The following is an 18,622-nucleotide window of genomic DNA, read 5'->3' on the forward strand; positions in this document are numbered from 1 at the left end:
AAATTAGCCCTGGTCTTACCTTTAAAGTACATGCTATTTGAAATTGAATTTTATTTTGAAAAAATAAGTTTTTACACTTGTGGAACAATTCTTAATCATGTCAAATGTATTTGGGTCTGACAATCTCAGCCTCTGGACAATTTGATCGGGCAATAAAATATCTGATCGACAAGTAGGGCTTATTATAGCATAAGAAAATCGTTAAAACCATAAATTAGCACTATAGCTAATGAATTTTAAAGACTATCATCAAATAAAGCTGCTGATGGAGTATCACGTGAGTGAGCACAGTCTGTTTGTAGGGATGGGCCAACACAAGCAGAGCTGGAGACCTGGAGAGCACAGTCTGTGTTCACACTGCACTGATGGAGTCAAGGACGAGTTGCACTTCTTCATGGAATGCGGCAAATATAAGACCATTGGAGACACTTACTTTACTCAAATAGCTTGAATTCTACCTGATTTCTAGTGTACAAGTAATTTTGACAAACTTAAGAGTGTGAGATTTAATTTAATTTGAGAAAATTAAGAGTGTGTCCAGCTGGCAGAGCAATCTGTTCTCCTGTTATATGAGCTGAGCCTAATTTTACTTTTTTTCACTGCTCTGTGCATTTTTATTTATTTTTTTGCTTACATGTGATTTATTCATTTATTTATATAAGTGTATAATATGTTTAGTACTTAAAGGCACAATATGTAAGATTTTTAGATTAAACTGGATACCACTAGAAAAATGTTATATATTTTGTTGACTTGTGTACTTGCATTATCCCAATGATTTCCAGCATTTAAATCCAGAGAAATCAGCTATTTTGACCAGTGTAACATCCCATGTCATTGCGTTGCCTGTCAATAACGGCAGATCTGTGTTACTCTCGACTTCCGGTTTTACTTGCGTAGAAACAAAATACACTTTAGAAACAAAATACGTAAACAAAATACAAAATACACTCAACATGGTTAGTCTTATTGTTTGAATGTCTTTTCCTTGATTTACTGCACATAACATGTTTGTACGCAAAAAGTAAATCAGACAACACTATTTTGTCAAGTGACTAACTTTGCATAATCATAAAGAGATTTATTTGTAGTAACAGTAATACAGCATTTTCTCCACCATACAATGTTTTGAAATTAATTGCATGTCATTTAGCAACTCAAGTCATCCATCTTTTATTAATATATTTTAATATCGATCTAGCTTACTGCAGTGTGCAACAACTGTCTCACACCGGCCACTGAGCAAACGCACATAGTATAACGTTAACTTTCAACACACTCAAATGTATGTTTAATATGATTATTTTGACTAGTAAACAGTGCTCCATTACCCCGCAATTTTAATTCATCGAATAAAGTGACCTGTATGAGAAGTAATTCATCACTTGCAGCTTGTTCCATTAGAATGAAATGAAATAATGTGAATTTAAGTGATCTAACATAACTGTAAGAAAGTTCAAGTTAAGAGGAGGCGAATGTTAAATGCAACTTCAATTGAAATTTTAATCGTATATGCATAAACAATAAAACGAAAGGAGCGGCAGTGGCCGACTGTGGCATTAAAACATAATATAAACAGCAACGTAAAATGTCCCAGGCTCTCAGCCCCACCCTGTGTCATACCACAGAAACATTAATAAAACTTTAATATATTAGTATTTAGTATTAGTATTTAATATTTTAGCTCATCCATGAAAACGATTTCTGCCTGAGTCCTGTCAGATTGTGTTCCATTGGCTATTGAGGTGAAGATTCCTGAAGATTCATGACTCATTCATGGTGTCATCAAGCTATGCCTTTGTTATTAATTTGAATAAGCGAACTCTAGCAGCAAAAGTTACATGCTGTGCCTTTAATGCTTTGGCAACATTGTGCTATTCTACACTGTCATGTCAGTAAAGCTAACTGAATTGAATTGAATTGAATTGAATTGAATTGAATTGAATTGAATTGAGAGAGAGAGAGAGAGAGAGAGAGAGAGAGAGAGAGATATTAATTCAACAACAAAACATCAGTAATTAAAAACACTTTGCTATAGGTGGAGATACAAATGTTTAAATCTGTTCAATTAAGAGAGTTAACACTCAATGCATGGACACAACACCAGCCTTGTAACCTTTAAAGTAGCTTTAAAGTTTCATTATATTATTGAAACTGAACAAGTCTGTTTGCATTCATATTCAAAATTATTTAAAATACCCACTGTGCTACGGCAATAGTGATCATTCTCACCATAAATGTAGGCTCAAATCTATGGCATGTCTAGGTTTCAGTGCTACATATGCTAGATAACTGTGAAATATATCATATGTAATGGTTATATAAAACAAGTCTTGATTTTAATCAATGTATATTTTCCACCAGGTAGCAATCCTTTAGACACATTAATTTTAAAGTCATCCCAATGATGTTGTCAAAAGCAAATGTGAATTAATTAGGGGGAGGGGGGGGGGCATCCTGAGTATAGGAGGAGGAAGACTTATTGATGCCCTTAATGTATATTAGACTATGAGGGGCAATCTGCAGTTTCCCACATTAAATTTTAAGAATGTCCTAGTGGATCCCACATGAAGCTGCCAAGGTATCCAGCACCAATTGATATTTCAACACCAATATTTGGCTGTATGAAACGTACAAAAGTGCATGCTGGCAGCAAGCAATCGATTTTTTATATAAATTAACAAAAACAAATCATTTAAAAAGCTGAAATCTTTTGACAAGTGTAGAAAATGTGGTCATATACAACACAAAATACAACAAATATCCAATTCTGATTTAGTGGTTATGTCTACTACAGTATAACAAATCAAATAACACCTGCTTTCAAAAAAGTCCTTTTCTCCATATGGCAAGATTATGTCACTTGTTTTGTAAAAAGTGCATGTCGATGCATGTCGGTGCAGGTTATGGGTGTTTTTAAATAGTGTCACTTTTTATATCATACTTTGTTACGGGCTACCAGACAAATAAGACTGTAATCATGAGAATAACAATGCATCGGATATACATTTTCAATCATCACAAAGCACTTAACACAAACTTATAAAAACATATCTGTGAAATTAAACATTTTTAGGCTATTGGCAAGCATGTCTGGATCTACAAAGAGAACCTTGTGCTTCAAAAATATGATAATTGATAATTCAAATGATATAACAAAATATCTTTTTTTTTGTTGTTGTTGTTTACTTAAATATTAAAAACTAAAATGTTAAAAACATGCCACAACCACCAGAAACAACAAAAACACAGTTAAAGAGTCTGCTTAAAAGCTCTGTGAGCTAAAGTGTTGTAAAGAAACACTATATAACTTAACTGCTAACCTTTTCCACAACCAAGTTGACCTTTGAGGTTTCATTAAATGCAGGGAATAAAATCTGAAATCAGAACTCTGCATACTGTTTACTGATATATCAATCCCCTCAAAAACAATAGCCTACAATTCTATATCGCTACAGAATTATTTGGATCATGGACTATTGGGCACACACATCTTTGAATTCACCTCTTCCCCTATGTAATAACAGACAAGGGCAATTTGGCCAAAAAAATAAGGAAACATATATTTTGTTTGGCTAATATTAGATGGCTAAACACAATATGCATCTATGCATCTTTAGACATGAATGTAAGAAATTTAAAATGTATTTGAATAAAGCATGAACTCCCAGGCCTACCCTATATAGACCTACACAAAGTGATGGAACAGGCCCTTATTCCTTAGTCAAGTAAGGCAGTATTTTGATCAGAACACTAAATTATCATTGAAACATAAAAGCTGAAAACTGTCTTATATGAAATGGGCCTCAGTAAAAAGCTCACATCTATGAGTAGAAGGCCTTGTGATCATCTCACACTTCAAGTGCTGAGCTCAGGACTCTTAACTGCTTGTTCAGCTTCTCTTGGCTTGGAGGCGAACTGGCCCTACTGAATCCAGCCCTGTATCAGTAACAACAAACCAATAATGTCCCTATGCCATTTTGAATCAACCACATCTCAAAAAGCCTTGTTCCTAGATAACAAAAACATTCCACTTAGTCAAAGCTTTAATGCTAATAAGCATATCAGGGACTATTTTATAATATCTCCTACAATTCTATATCGCTACAGAATTATTTCGATCATGGACTATTGGGCAAACACATCTTTGAATTCACCTCTTCCCCTATGTAATAACAGACAAGGGCAATTTGGCCAAAAAAATAAGGAAACATATATTTTGTTTGGCTAATATTAGATGGCTAAACACAATATGCATCTACGCATCTTTAGACATGAATGTAAGAAATTTAAAATGTATTTGAATAAAGCATGAACTCCCAGGCCTACCCTATATAGACCTACACAAAGTGATGGAACAGGCCCTTATTCCTTAGTCAAGTAAGGCAGTATTTTGATCAGAACACTAAATTATCATTGAAACATAAAAGCTGAAAACTGTCTTATATGAAATGGGCCTCAGTAAAAAGCTCACATCTATGAGTAGAAGGCCTTGTGATCATCTCACACTTCAAGTGCTGAGCTCAGGACTCTTAACTGCTTGTTCAGCTTCTCTTGGCTTGGAGGCGAACTGGCCCTACTGAATCCAGCCCTGTATCAGTAACAACAAACCAATAATGTCCCTATGCCATTTTGAATCAACCACATCTCAAAAAGCCTTGTTCCTAGATAACAAAAACATTCCACTTAGTCAAAGCTTTAATGCTAATAAGCATATCAGGGACTATTTTATAATACTAATAAAACTGTTCCTTAGTTTGTGGATCCTATGGATTCAGAGTGAAAAGTGATATAGCCTGACGATGCAGATTGTGAACTTATAAAACTATTTGTGCTTCCTTTGCTTTCGCCTTTAGAAAGGTGTTTCTGTTCCACCCAAGCAGATGCATCTACCTGTCGTGTCCTAATACTTGAAGAAGACTGATCACCTGTCCGTCCACCCTGGCCCAAAAGAACCAGCTCTGATGCACGCTTGGCATCACGCCTATGCTCAATGCATCCCTTAATGCCTGATCCTTCGCCAGTTGCACTCCTGCCATCGCTATCGTCCTTCGTCTTTCTTGGCGTATCCTGAGGGATCTCAGTTAGTGTGGCTCCTTTGCCATGGTCGGAGAAGCGCCTCAACGCTTGAGGCTCGCGCTCAAAGTGTGTGAGCGGGAAATGCGGCAACAAGACGATGTGCTGCTCGAACGTCTCTGGGACAAGAGAGATCGCAGAGGCTCGGCGCGGGCTCCTCATTGGACTAGCCAGCGGTGTCTCGTCGATGAACTTAATCACTTCGTCGCGGCTAAAGCACTTGAAATCGTCCTCATAACGCTCGACTCGTGGAATCTGCTTGAGTGAATGCATGTCCTCTGATCGCCTCCTTTTGCGGTGAAGGTGGCTCTCCTCGTGGTAGGGTGCCGGGCTGCTCCGACGTCTCTCGTGGCGTGGCAAACTGCACTGAGGGATGCCAATGATGTCCTCTGTGGAGCCCCAGCGATGTAGGTAAGACGGGATCTGACCGGTGGTCCACATGTCGGTTTCGTCGTGGGAGTATCTTCTTGTAGGGGGCACCTGGAGTAACACACAGACGAATGAACCAGTACATTTCTAAAAGCAAAATTATACAAATTTCTGCTTCCGGCTCAATCTAAAGACATAAAACATGTTCTCAATGCTTTTGCATCTCTTATAAAGTCAATCAGTGGAATTTTGTGAACTATGTATAATGGCAACATAGGTCTGCTTTCACTTGAAAGTAGGCTACTAATATTCATAGATTTTTACCTTTTAATAGGGATGTCTTTTAAAAATATTTTGAGTACAAAATGAAGTTAATATTTTGTTTAGCTCATAATCACTCATTCTTCAAACAGATACTCACATTCCACATTGTTCTGAGAACTACACAGGAAAGACATAAAATTAGTTTTTAGTATTCGAAATAACTTTTAGTACACTATCCAAAGCATACAGCACAAGCCTAGCATGGAAGCAACTGTATTGGTTAATGAATGAGACGGCAGTTTACAAAGAAGTCCTATGGATTATGAGGTCTTTACTATACTCTGGCCAGTAGAGGGAAGCAAAGCATCAATTAAGCAATGACATTTAAGGTTTCTTTCTTTCTTTCTTTCTTTCTTTCTTTCTTTCTTTCTTTCTTTCTTTCTTTCTTTCTTTCTTTCTTTCTTTCTTTCTTTCTTTCTTTCTTTCTTTCTTTCTTTCTTTCTTTCTTTCTTTTTTTTTTTTAATGATTTTGTAATAGCTCAGTGATTAGGTTTCTTTAAAAACCAATACTGGTGATCTTAACCATTTAAGTATATCAACTATTACACAAAATTATGTATTATATTTTGATACAGGACGAGCTGTAATGAACACTTCAACATTTTTACATTTTGGCCTTTTACTGATTAAAATGATATGTCTATTTTGTAAAAGCTTGTCATATTGCTTTAAATATACTGCCCACAGAATTTATTTATTTATTTATTTTTTCATTTTGTCTCATATAAAGGTAAAGATGGAATTACCTCACAATTGTTTGACAGTGTTAAATATTATTGTCTGGAAGTGTTTATTGTTCCATAAGCCAAAATAGCTTGACAGCAAAAACAATAACAGCTTGTACTTCCCAATTATTATGATATTCTGATACTCTGATGATGATGATGTAAAACACTGGTGAAATTGAAAAAGAACATTGATCCTGTAGTCTAATAGTATAATGTTCTAATGTAGACATGTTTGTTTTGAGTTCTTTGTCAATAAGCATCAGTGTTTTTTGCAGAACATCTTTAGAGCAATTCTAACACACACAATGTTTTATACATTTTGAAGAGAACTTCAAAAGTTGATTCGTGCAATGTATATAGCAATAAAATCAGCAATGAAAAGCAGTCAAGCACTGCAGATTGTCTAACAGAGCTTTGGGAAGTGTTTGGCGTACACATTTATGGCATGTTCTCCACATTTAACCTCCAAGTCCAAATTTGCATTCCAGTCAGGTATATTTTTAATAATTGGTTAATTGTTTTTACAGAAAGAAAAATGTATAATATGTGAAACTGATAATCCAGGCCAATGAAAGTTACATGTGGAGGTTACATGTGTTTATGGGCAGTATGTAAAGTAATCATTTGTATGTAAAAAGGTTAAAAGTTTGAAGTGAAGCATTGCACACCTCTAAAACATACTGGCAGGCTCTAACATGAACTCTTAAATAAAGCCTTTATTTCCTTGTAGAAGTGGCTCAGATGGTTCTATACATAGTGGGTCATTGTGTCTATCACATGGGATTTTTTACATGTCACAAGATTAGTCATATGTTTTGAATTCAGACTAGTATTTGAATTGTTTTTTTCCCCTCATTTATATTTGCAATGACTTCAAGCTTTTAACTTTAAAATATAAACTGAAAAGGCATCAGTGGCAGTCGTCACATGAGCCCTGCAACAGTAGGCCTACATCAAAAATACATCACATACCACTGGGGTGAAGAAAACAAAAGTGTTTGTTAGATCATATTTTCCAAACATTTCTCACACAAAAAAGTCTCCAATTTCAAATCTTGGTGTTTGAAAAGTCTAATTAAGTAAGACAACATGAATGTAAAATGATTCCAGTAAAAGAGGTGATATTATCGAATAATATTGTATAGTGACTATAAAGGTTTTGCAAATACTGAGGTGGAGGGCCATTGCAACATGCACATTTTTAATTAAAAATAAAGAAAAGATCAATTTGAAAACAAAATCAATGGAAATATACCTGCAAATAGTGCATTTTATCTTCCTGAAGCTCCCTCAATGGATAACCCTGGGGGCCCCCCCTTTCTAAGGTTGAGAATTCGTATTTGGCAATACGGTCTACCGTCATGATATCACCAGCGGAGCTATAGTCAAATGGTCTGTCAAATATTAAGTCCGGATGAATGCCTCCATCCTGGCTGTTTTCTGCAAATGCAGAAAGCATATATATCAGGATTAAAAATCAGTGTGCTCAAAATACACAGACAGACAGACATACAGACAGACGGATAAGTAGTAAAAAATCAATTTTATAGATTTACGGTCCGCATTAGAATTGGAGGCCGTAAAAAAAAATGCTTTATTTGAAATCATTAGAATCCATTGAAGTGTCTTGTACTGAAAATCATGACTGACTGTTGAAATTTACTAATTAAGCAGTGCTACCGAATACAGCTAGAGCAAACTGTCATTAAAGATTCCCTAAAATTTGTTTTGGTGCAAAAGATTTTCTAAGGGGTACAAACAAATTTATTTTTTCAGAACTTTAAAAACAGTTGTAGGGCAATGTGAAATGCTGATCTTAAGGCAAAATGGGGGTACACAGTGGGATGACAGATGAAATCAGCTATTAGCACAGGCAGCTGAGCTTAGCATGCATTTGAGTGAGACACAAGTACAAGAAGCAACCCTTATACATACAACTGAGTTGTGTTACACAAGGCAAACCGTCTGAAAAGAAGCAGAGCACTGGTAAAATTAAGATTACAAATTCCATTTCTTGCACATATTCCTCATGACTGCAAACTTAGAAATGGTGCCAAATTGCAGGAAGGGTAATGAAATACAGCTAACAGCAAAGTCAAACACTTAAAACCTACATTCAGTAATACATAATGACAGCTTTATTTACTAACAGTTTGTGATTAAGCATATTAATCATATAATTATCATGTGACCTCTAGTTATTTTTGATGGGAATCCAGATAAATTCTTCTTTTACATTGTTGCAATTGTTTTTGTTTGTTTGTTTGTTTGTTTTAATATTTTCTGTACAAATTTTTACAAGGTATTTTCTTAGGTACAGAAAATGATGGACATAGTAAATTAATATGGGGGTTCATTGAAAGGATTTTTTTGTACACTGTAAAAAAAAATGCCAGGATTAAAGTGTACTATTTTACAATAAACTGCTGTAGTCAGATTTTTTTTTTTTTTTTTTTTTTTTTGTGTGTGTGTGTGTGAAATTAATGCATGCTGGGAGATTTTCTTACAAATTATTGTGAATCAATGGAATGATGCTAACATCATAATAATTTACTGCTCTTGTTTTACTGTGAATTCACATTATAGATTTGTGTTTAACCATGCAACTGTAATAGATTTAATTGTTTACCACTGCAATTGTTTTGAAATCACCACAATGGAGATTAGTGTTCTATTTGCTTGACAAATGAAAACATTTGTTAAAACCCTGACAAGCTAGAATATAAATAAGCTTATTGGCTGATTTTAAGCTAGGTAAACTATTCTGAGCATGAATATAAAGATTTTATTTTAGCATTATTTAAGCAATAACTTATTTTAAATTCATAACTGTTTGTGGATGGATCTTTCTCAACAGTGAAGCAACTGCTGAAATACATATTTGAAATGTGTGACATCAGCACTCAACATACAAAACAACAATGGTGGCACTCTACAAATAATAAAAAAATAAAAAAGATAAGCTCTGACCAAAATAAACCAACAACACAAACTTCTAAAGGTGAACCAAAAATAGGCACAGAGAAAACCAACAAGTATCAAAAGTTGCATCCCAAATGACGCAGTATACACTATGCACTTATACAATATATTCTTAAGCACTATGTACTCAACCATGTAGTGTATGAATTTTACAAGGTTATTTTGTCATTCAAAATAAAAATCTGATAGCCCCTCCACCTCCGCTACATAATTAAAGCTGCAAAAGTTGAGTGCATGAAGTGTCCAACATTCCACACTTCGTTTTTCGGTTAATTAAGTGCATCATCTGGTTATTTAAAGCGCACTTTTTCTATTTGGAATTTTCAATGTGAACATAATACTCACACTATTTATGGCATAAATACGCAAATTAGGACGCACTTAAAAAAACTCTGCATTGGATGCTGGGTGCCTTCATTGCACTGTAGAAATACAGTATGATATTGTTTGTTTTTTTAGTAATTTGTGTACATTGTACTGTAAACTCACAGTAAAACCAAGCTTTTTTACAGTACAATATAATGTATAAACTTGACTAAAATTTCTGAGAGTGTAGTTAGATACAATTTCTACTGTGAATGTAATTTTTAACCTGGAATATACTTTAATTTCACTCTAAAAAGTTTTACAGTATAATAACAATGCCTGTAGTACTATGCTTGTCACTACACCCAGGGCCGGTGGAAGTGCTGTGAAAACTGGGAAATTGCCCAGGGGCACCAAACCACTAGAGGGCACCGAACCATGACGAACACGATCGACAATGTCTTCACCGGGAGTTTGACTGACAGGCGTTCTAACCAATCATAACACAGAATCTGCTGTTATGTCCAAAAAAGCAGTCAGGGGAGTTAGTAGATTAACGTCAGTGGACTTGAACTTGAAAAATGGTGCATACTGACGTCTTTCCGCAGTTGAAACAACATTCCTTATGATGTTCATTCATGTTTATTTGATGGTATAGTAGGAAGAGTAGGAAGTGTAGGAAGTAGGAAGAGATCATCGGTTCACAAGCCGCTTGAACTGAGGCGCTACAGTGATCTGTCATGACACATTAAAGAGCCACAAAATGCTATTGTTTATATTTCTTTAAAAAATACAAAATTTGAAATTTGAGACTTTATTTCATATCAAAAGTAACCTGCACTGTCTTGTCTGTCGACCCATTGTCAGTGTCCTCTTTTCTCTGCAATGTATTTTTCACTCTCTGAGAACATGATGTGTGGCGTGAGAGCGGCATGGCTTGTCGGACATACATAGCAACAGTAACTAAAGGGGGCGGGTCTTGACAAACTGTTGCAAATTGGATTACTCCAAGATAATTGAAGAGTTCACAGCAGCCAAAGCAACTCTTTTAAATGGTGAGTCAACTGCATTAATTCATTACACCTGTCTTAAGTCAACAGTAGGGATCAATATGATAAATTTGCATTTTTTTTCTCTTAAAAATTTGAATGTAGTGGGTGGCATATTGCTATTTTGCCCAGAGCGCTGGATTGTCTTCCCCCGGCCCTGACTACACCTGCAGTATTTTGGCCAGTGGTACTGCAGGGGCATTAACTAGTGACAACATGCAAATAAGGTTGTTGCATAAGTGAAATAATTATGCTGTAATTTTGGGCAGTCTTGCTTGCTCTTCTCTGAATATTCTTTTATTTTTTTCCTTTTTGTGCTCCATTGCAATTCCCTTTCGAAGTGGAACTCATCACTGAGTTTTGGATTGACTCTATGGGGAATGCCATCAGTGTGACCGGTGTCTGAAGCACGTGTGAACACACGACAATTTTTCATTGGCTGATGACAGTCCGTGACATCATTAGTGGAGAACCCAGAAGTATAAGAGGCACACGTCATCAGCTTTTTTGTCTTCAGGAGCCATTTGTTTGAATAGTGCATAGTGAAGGCAGATTGGAAAATACTAGCAAGCATTTTAAAAAGTGTGTGAATCCATGTCCCTGGTTTTTGAAATCTGAGGATACACACAAGCTGTGCATTCTGTGCTTGGGTGAAGAGCATGTGTGTTCAGTGAATGAGGCCTATATTTGAGGTTCAGAGCCCTCTATTTGAGCGACGTTTGTGTTTACGTCACTCAAATAGAATGCTTAGCCAGGTAGCCAGGCAACAGACAAATGACCAATCCTAAGTGGTGACGTCACTTCGCGGATTCTACCAGCACAATTCAGCACGGTTAGACTGTGCTGAGAATTCTGTGCCGAGAACAGTTTGTAATTGTGCAGTGCCAGGCTCAAGTGGAAACGCAACTGGAACTGTTCCTTACCTTTCTAAGAACCATTCGGCCAGACGGTGGAAAAGCGGCTTATGTGAGTCTTGGAAGGGTTGCATCCTGGTTTGACACTCCGTTAAATAATACTTGAGTCAACTTATGCTGTGCCCACTATTGTTGTACATATTCTCACCTAGTGAGGCAAGCATTCCCTCAGCATGGCAGAGTGGTTATTTATTCCCCTTATGGTGTCAATCCAAGATGCAGTGTTGAGTTCCACTTCAAATGGGAATATCTCAGGTTACGACTGTAACCATGGTTCTCTGAGAAGGGGAATGAGACACTGCGTCTCGTTGCCATGCCTTGGGCCTGCCGGCACATCTCCTTCAGACAAAGAAGTTGATTATGTGTGTTATGGGTGCTCTCTTATTCTTCTGGGCACTTTGCTAATGATGTCATGGACTGTCGCCAGGCAATGAAAAATTGAATTGAATTAAATTGAATTGAATGAGGCATTTATATAGTGCTTTCCTATGTACAACTGTACACCCAAAGTGCTTTACAATCATATCAGGGGTCTCTCCTCATCCACCACTAGTGTGCAGCATCCACTTGGATGATGCGACGGCAGCCACAGTACAACGGCGGCAGTGCGCTCACCACACACCAGCTGTAGGTGGAGATGAGAGAGAGTGAAAGAGCCAATTTAAATGGATGGGGATTATTAGGAGGCTGTGATTGGTGAGGGAATTTGGCCAGGACACCGGGGTTACACCCCTAATGCCTATGCCTAAATTGGCATTTGTTCACATGTGCTTCAGATACTGGTAACACTGATAGCATTCCCCATAGCGTCAATCCAAGACACAGTGTGTCATTTCCCGTCTCAGTCGTAACCTGAGAGGTGTTTTTTTCATCTTTCTGGATTTATGTCATTTAAAATGTTTAGATATAGCAGTCTACAGCAGGCTTACTGAAGCATTTGCCTGTGACAAATAAGAACTTTGCAGAAAAATTTCTACAGTGGTGCTTACTCCAAAGAAAACTTAACAGGTTATATTACAGTTATATATATTTCTTTCTGAGTGTAAGTCAGCTAAACATATTAATAAGAGACAATAATTTAAAATAATGTCCATTCATCTCAAAATGTAGGTCACATGATAAATCCAATGACTGTAATCATCATTGTAGATTTGATTTTTTTTTCAAACGTGGCAGTAATGTATGTAAAATTAATTAATTAATTAGTTAATTAATAATTCATTCTAAAGAAAAAAATTTATAAAAACATAATGGATGAAACTTTCTTTACTTCCTTTCTTCACCACCATCAACATCTGAGGTCGTGTTTTAATATCATTGAATAAATACTATCATACTACACATTCTACATGTATACATATTGTGCATCTTTAAAATAATTTTCTTTATGCATGTGATAGCAGGATGATCTATTTTCACCAGAATTATACAAGCAGAGCACATTTGCCTTTTCCCACAATCTTTTTTTTCTTTTCTTTTTTTTTCATTTTAGCATTTTCACTAGTGACCATTCAAGATTCTTACTGAGTAAAGTTAATGACAAGTATTTAATTCTAGAATTTACAAGTATTTAGTGTTGCATAGTACTGTATATAATATATTTTGTATTAGTTTGAAAACAATATTGCTTTCTCCTTGGAAAATGCTAAAAGAAACTCAGTGTTCCTTACCTTCATCTACTTCATCGTTGGACATGATGGCCACACATTTCTCCCAGACCATCTTGACGTCTGCCCTGTAGCGGTCACAAGCCCACAGGAACATGGGAAGGAGGATTGATTGTGCTATGGAGCACCAGAGTACACATAGGACCATCCAGCTGTAAGAGCGGTCAAATTTCAGGCTGGCAAAGCTCACCACCTACAATGACGCACTGCAATTATTTATATGGTAAAAAGCAAAGAAAAATGGCATACATACACATACAGTTCCCCTTATGCATGGGGGGGAGCAAAGCCTCTGATTCAGGTCAGTTAAAAGCATTAAGTCTTGAGCTCCACACAACTGGCCAGTATCTGGGGTCTTCACTTTGACCTCCTTTGCCCCTTCCCCCACAAACCCGTTTACTGGAACATGAAGACATAACGGAGTACGTAAGGCATTGATTGAGACCCGTCTGGAGTCCAATGATGATGTAAGATACTTCAGCACCTGGTTGTGCCTCCATGTATAGCGGCCTTGCGTGGAACTTACCTTGCAGCCAACCAAGATGTGCTTCAGGTGAGCAGAGGGGGCACGTAGAATCTTCATACCACTGACTAAGGTTCACTGGAGATGGCAGAACATCATAGGTGGCTCATAACAGGAAATTAATTTGAGATGCTTCCATGCCCCACAGATTCTTCCAAGAGAACTTTGACCTCTCAACTCCCTCCCATCACATCCATTACCCTTGCGTCGCTTGGGAGATAATGTCTTGCTTTCCCTTTGCACATTGCGGTGCTTGCTCTTGTTGGTACTCCTCATCAACCACAAGGTTTCGATGCTGAGATAGAGTTGTCTTGTGCCAGGATGGTTTACTATCTCCAAGGCTGAGGCCTTCTCTCCCTTGCTGAACATGGCCAACAATGTCTCTGTGCTTTAAAGGCTGACTTAGCCTGTTGTACAGCTGTGGATGAAGTCCACTTCTTTCCAGTGTTGAGGGCAGGAGCTATTTGGGTTAGCATGGATCACAGGATTCAATGTCATTTCCAGCCTTTGGAGCATTTGTACACCGGAAACTCCAAGGTGCCTTTTCCATACAGCCCTATGTTGCTCATGTACCTGGGGAAGCCTAGCCATTTTTTTAACAAATGAGCTTATTACCCTTTCCAATTTTCAACTTTCGAGACTGAGACCTCATAGATCAGCCATGGTAAGAGACAGAATTTAAAAAAGTTTTAACCTACCAGGGACCAAGGACTTACAGTACAGTCCAAAAGTTTGGAACCACAAAGATTTTTAATGTTTTTAAAAGACGTTTCGTCTGCTCACCAAGGTTACATTTATTTAATTAAAAATACAGTAAAAACAGTAATATTGTGAAATATTATTACAATTTAAAATAACTGTTTTCTATTTGAATATATTTCACAAAGTAATTTATTCCTGTGATGGCAAAGCTGAATTTTCAGCATCATTACTCCAGTCTTCAATGTCACATGATCCTTCAGAAATCATTCTAATATGCTGATCTGCTGCTCAAGAAACATTTAATGTGTACAATTGTACAAAATATTTGTGTACAATATTTTTTTTCAGGATTATTTGATGAATAGAAAGTTCAAAAGAACAGTGTTTATCTGAAAATCTAATCTTTTGTAACATTATAAATGTCTTTACTGCCACTTTTGATTGATTTAATGCATCTGTCATGATCACCGTCTGTTCCTGTCATTGTTCCTGGACTACATCTCCCATCATCCTCTCTGTCACTCACCTGCACACACTTCACACTAATCACTGATCACCACACCCAGCTGCAGCTCATTACCTGGACTATAAAGGACTTCCACACACACCACCTCACCGCGAAGTATTGTTTCCCCAGTGTACAATTTCCGAGCGTTTATTCCCTGTTTGCCTGTCTGTTCTCGACCTTGTCTGTTCCTGTTTTTGATCCGTTGCTGCCTGTCCTGATCCTTGCTTTGTATACCAACCTGTGAGTGATATCTGCCTGCCTTGTGACCTACCGCCTGTACCCTGACTACGACCCTGCCTGTCCTTTGCTGCTCCTGTTTGTTCCTGATTGACCCTGCCTGTACGACCATTCTCATTCTTAATAAAACGCTGCCCTTGGATCTCCTGCCTGAGCCTCCCATTCGTAACAGAATACTTCGCCACTACCAGATCCAGCAGCTTCGGTGAGCGTCTTTCCCGTTTCAACATGGACCCAGCAATGCAACTGATCAGCCTCCGCCAAGGTACCCGTACCCTCGAGGTGCACATTCAGAACTTTTTGGATATTGCTTATCTATCTGATCTGCCGGACTGTGCCCTCATTGACTTCTTCGCTTACGGATTAAACGAACCACTAAAGGACTGTGTACTAACCAATGGTCCCCGCGGATCGTTCATAGAATTCCTGGACTTTGCCTTGCTTGCAGTTGGTTCGACTTTCACTGTGGGAGTCGCGGAGGATTCCGACACAACGGTGAATCCTGTAATGGCTGCCAAGCCCGAGAACACACACAAAATGGCGGCCTCTACCACGAGTCACGTCGCCGCTGATCGCCCAGAGCAACGTCACGCCTTCGCTGATCGCCCAGAGCAACGTCACGCCTTCGCTGATCGCCCAGAGCAACGTCACGCCTTCGCTGATCGCCCAGAGCAACGTCACGCCTTCGCTGATCGCCCAGAGCAACGTCACGCCTTCGCTGATCGCCCAGAGCAACGTCACGCCTTCGCTGATCGCCCAGAGCAACGTCACGCCTTCGCTGATCGCCCAGAGCAACGTCACGCCTTCGCTGATCGCCCAGAGCAACGTCACGCCTTCGCTGATCGCCCAGAGCAACGTCACGCCTTCGCTGATCGCCCAGAGCAACGTCACGCCTTCGCTGATCGCCCAGAGCAACGTCACGCCTTCGCTGATCGCCCAGAGCAACGTCACGCCTTCGCTGATCGCCCAGAGCAACGTCACGCCTTCGCTGATCGCCCAGAGCAACGTCACGCCTTCGCTGATCGCCCAGAGCAACGTCACGCCTTCGCTGATCGCCCAGAGCAACGTCACGCCTTCGCTGATCGCCCAGAGCAACGTCACGCCTTCGCTGATCGCCCAGAGCAACGTCACGCCTTCGCTGATCGCCCAGAGCAACGTCACGCCTTCGCTGATCGCCCAGAGCAACGTCACGCCTTCGCTGATCGCCCAGAGCAACGTCACGCCTTCGCTGATCGCCCAGAGCAACGTCACGCCTTCGCTGATCGCCCAGAGCAACGTCACGCCTTCGCTGATCGCCCAGAGCAACGTCACGCCTTCGCTGATCGCCCAGAGCAACGTCACGCCTTCGCTGATCGCCCAGAGCAACGTCACGCCTTCGCTGATCGCCCAGAGCAACGTCACGCCTTCGCTGATCGCCCAGAGCAACGTCACGCCTTCGCTGATCGCCCAGAGCAACGTCACGCCTTCGCTGATCGCCCAGAGCAACGTCACGTCGCCGCTGATCGGGAGCGGAGAGGACTGTGTTGCAGTGTGGCAGATCCGCCGATGACTTCAGCTCGAGCGGCTGGCATCCCTAAGCATCCACCAGCCACTTCATTCTCAAGCCCGCCGGCCCCTTCGCACTCGAGCCCGCCGGCCGCTTCGCACTCGAGCCCGCCGGCCGCTTCGCACTCGAGCCCGCCGGCCGCTTCGCACTCGAGCCCGCCGGCCGCTTCGCACTCGAGCCCGCCGGCCGCTTCGCACTCGAGCCCGCCGGCCGCTTCGCACTCGAGCCAGCCGGCCGCTTCGCACTCGAGCCAGCCGGCCGCTTCGCACTCGAGCCAGCCGGCCGCTTCGCTCTCTAGCCCGCCGGCCGCTTCGCTCTCGAGCCCGCCGGCCGCTTCGCTCTCGAGCCAGCCGGCCGCTTCGCTCTCGAGCCAGCCGGCCGCTTCGCTCTCGAGCCAGCCGGTTGCTACGCTCTCAAGCTCGCCTGTTGCAACGCTCTCAAGCTCGCCTGTTGCAACGCTCTCAAGCTCGCCTGTTGCAACGCTCTCAAGCTCGCCGGTTGCTACGCTCTCAAGCGCCCTGGACGCAATGGACAAGATGGCTGCTTTGCCAGTGCCTACGGGCAAGATGGCCGCCCCTTCGGTGCTCACGGAGGTAGGGGACGTTCCAGCCATTAAGTCCGCTCCAGAATCCGCTTCAGCCAGTGAGTCTACTCCTGAACCCGCTCCAACCGGTGAATCATCGACTCACCCTCGGAAAAAGAGGAGGAGGAGGAGGAAGAAGGCGTCCTCCTCTCCTCAAGACGCCGATGCCCTTCAAGAGGCCGCTGTGGGCCTGGGGACCATTCCAGAGGTCTCCCCTGCTCCGCCCAAACGCCTCGCCCTGCCGGCGCCACCCGAGCTCCTCGCCCTGCCGGCGCCACCCGAGCTCCTCGCCCTGCCGGCGCCACCCGAGCTCCTCGCCCTGCCGGCGCCACCCGAGCTCCTCGCCCTGCCGGCGCCACCCGAGCTCCTCGCCCTGCCGGCGCCACCCGAGCTCCTCGCCCTGCCGGCGCCACCCGAGCTCCTCGCCCTGCCGGCGCCACCCGAGCTCCTCGCCCTGCCGGCGCCACCCGAGCTCCTCGCTCTGCCGGCTTCACCCGAGCTCCTCGCTCTGCCGGCGCCACCCACACGCCTGGCCCTGCCGGCGCCACCCGAACTCCTTGCCCACGAACCTGCGACGGGCCCCGCTGAAATCCCCAAGAACTTTTTGGGGGGGGGCAGTATACCTAGGGGTGGGGAGCTAGTGGGTGGGGAGCTAGTGGGTGGGGACCCTGCCCAGTCACTGTTGTCAGGGCCATTTATGGACTGTAGCCCACTTGGGCCATTCATGGACTCATTGCTGCGGCTGCCCAAGCCACCTGACCTGCCGTGGTTGCCTGAACCATCCGACCTACTGTGGCTGCCCAGGCCATCCGACCTGCCATGGCCGCCTGAGCCACCTGACCCACCGTGGCTGCCTGAATCCCTGGGGCTGCATTGGAGATTCCGTCCCCGTCTGCCGTTAAACCTCCAATGCACCCACCCCCCCCTCCCTAGCTGTTCCTTCACGTCGCGAGGACGCGCCTTCCGGGAGGGGGGCATTATGTCATGATCACCGTCTGTTCCTGTCATTGTTCCTGGACTACATCTCCCATCATCCTCTCTGTCACTCACCTGCACACACTTCACACTAATCACTGATCACCACACCCAGCTGCAGCTCATTACCTGG

General features: G+C 41.5%; 1 protein-coding gene across 1 annotated transcript in view; it reads right to left on the minus strand.

Annotated features, from left to right (window-relative positions):
• Positions 1-4,364: 4,364 nt before the first annotated feature.
• The window catches only part of LOC137026613 (probable G-protein coupled receptor 153), a 70,804-nt gene continuing 56,546 nt past the window's right edge, over positions 4,365-18,622 (minus strand). The window contains exons 3-5 of the mRNA XM_067394009.1: positions 13,419-13,608; positions 7,753-7,937; positions 4,365-5,556 (exon numbers count right to left, since the gene is read on the minus strand). Of these exons, the coding sequence (XP_067250110.1) occupies positions 4,753-5,556; positions 7,753-7,937; positions 13,419-13,608 (1,179 nt within the window). The 3' untranslated portion in view covers positions 4,365-4,752. The remainder of the gene's footprint in view (positions 5,557-7,752; positions 7,938-13,418; positions 13,609-18,622) is intronic.

This window comes from Chanodichthys erythropterus, chromosome 9, assembly GCF_024489055.1.
Source record: "Chanodichthys erythropterus isolate Z2021 chromosome 9, ASM2448905v1, whole genome shotgun sequence".
Taxonomy (NCBI): domain Eukaryota; kingdom Metazoa; phylum Chordata; class Actinopteri; order Cypriniformes; family Xenocyprididae; genus Chanodichthys; species Chanodichthys erythropterus.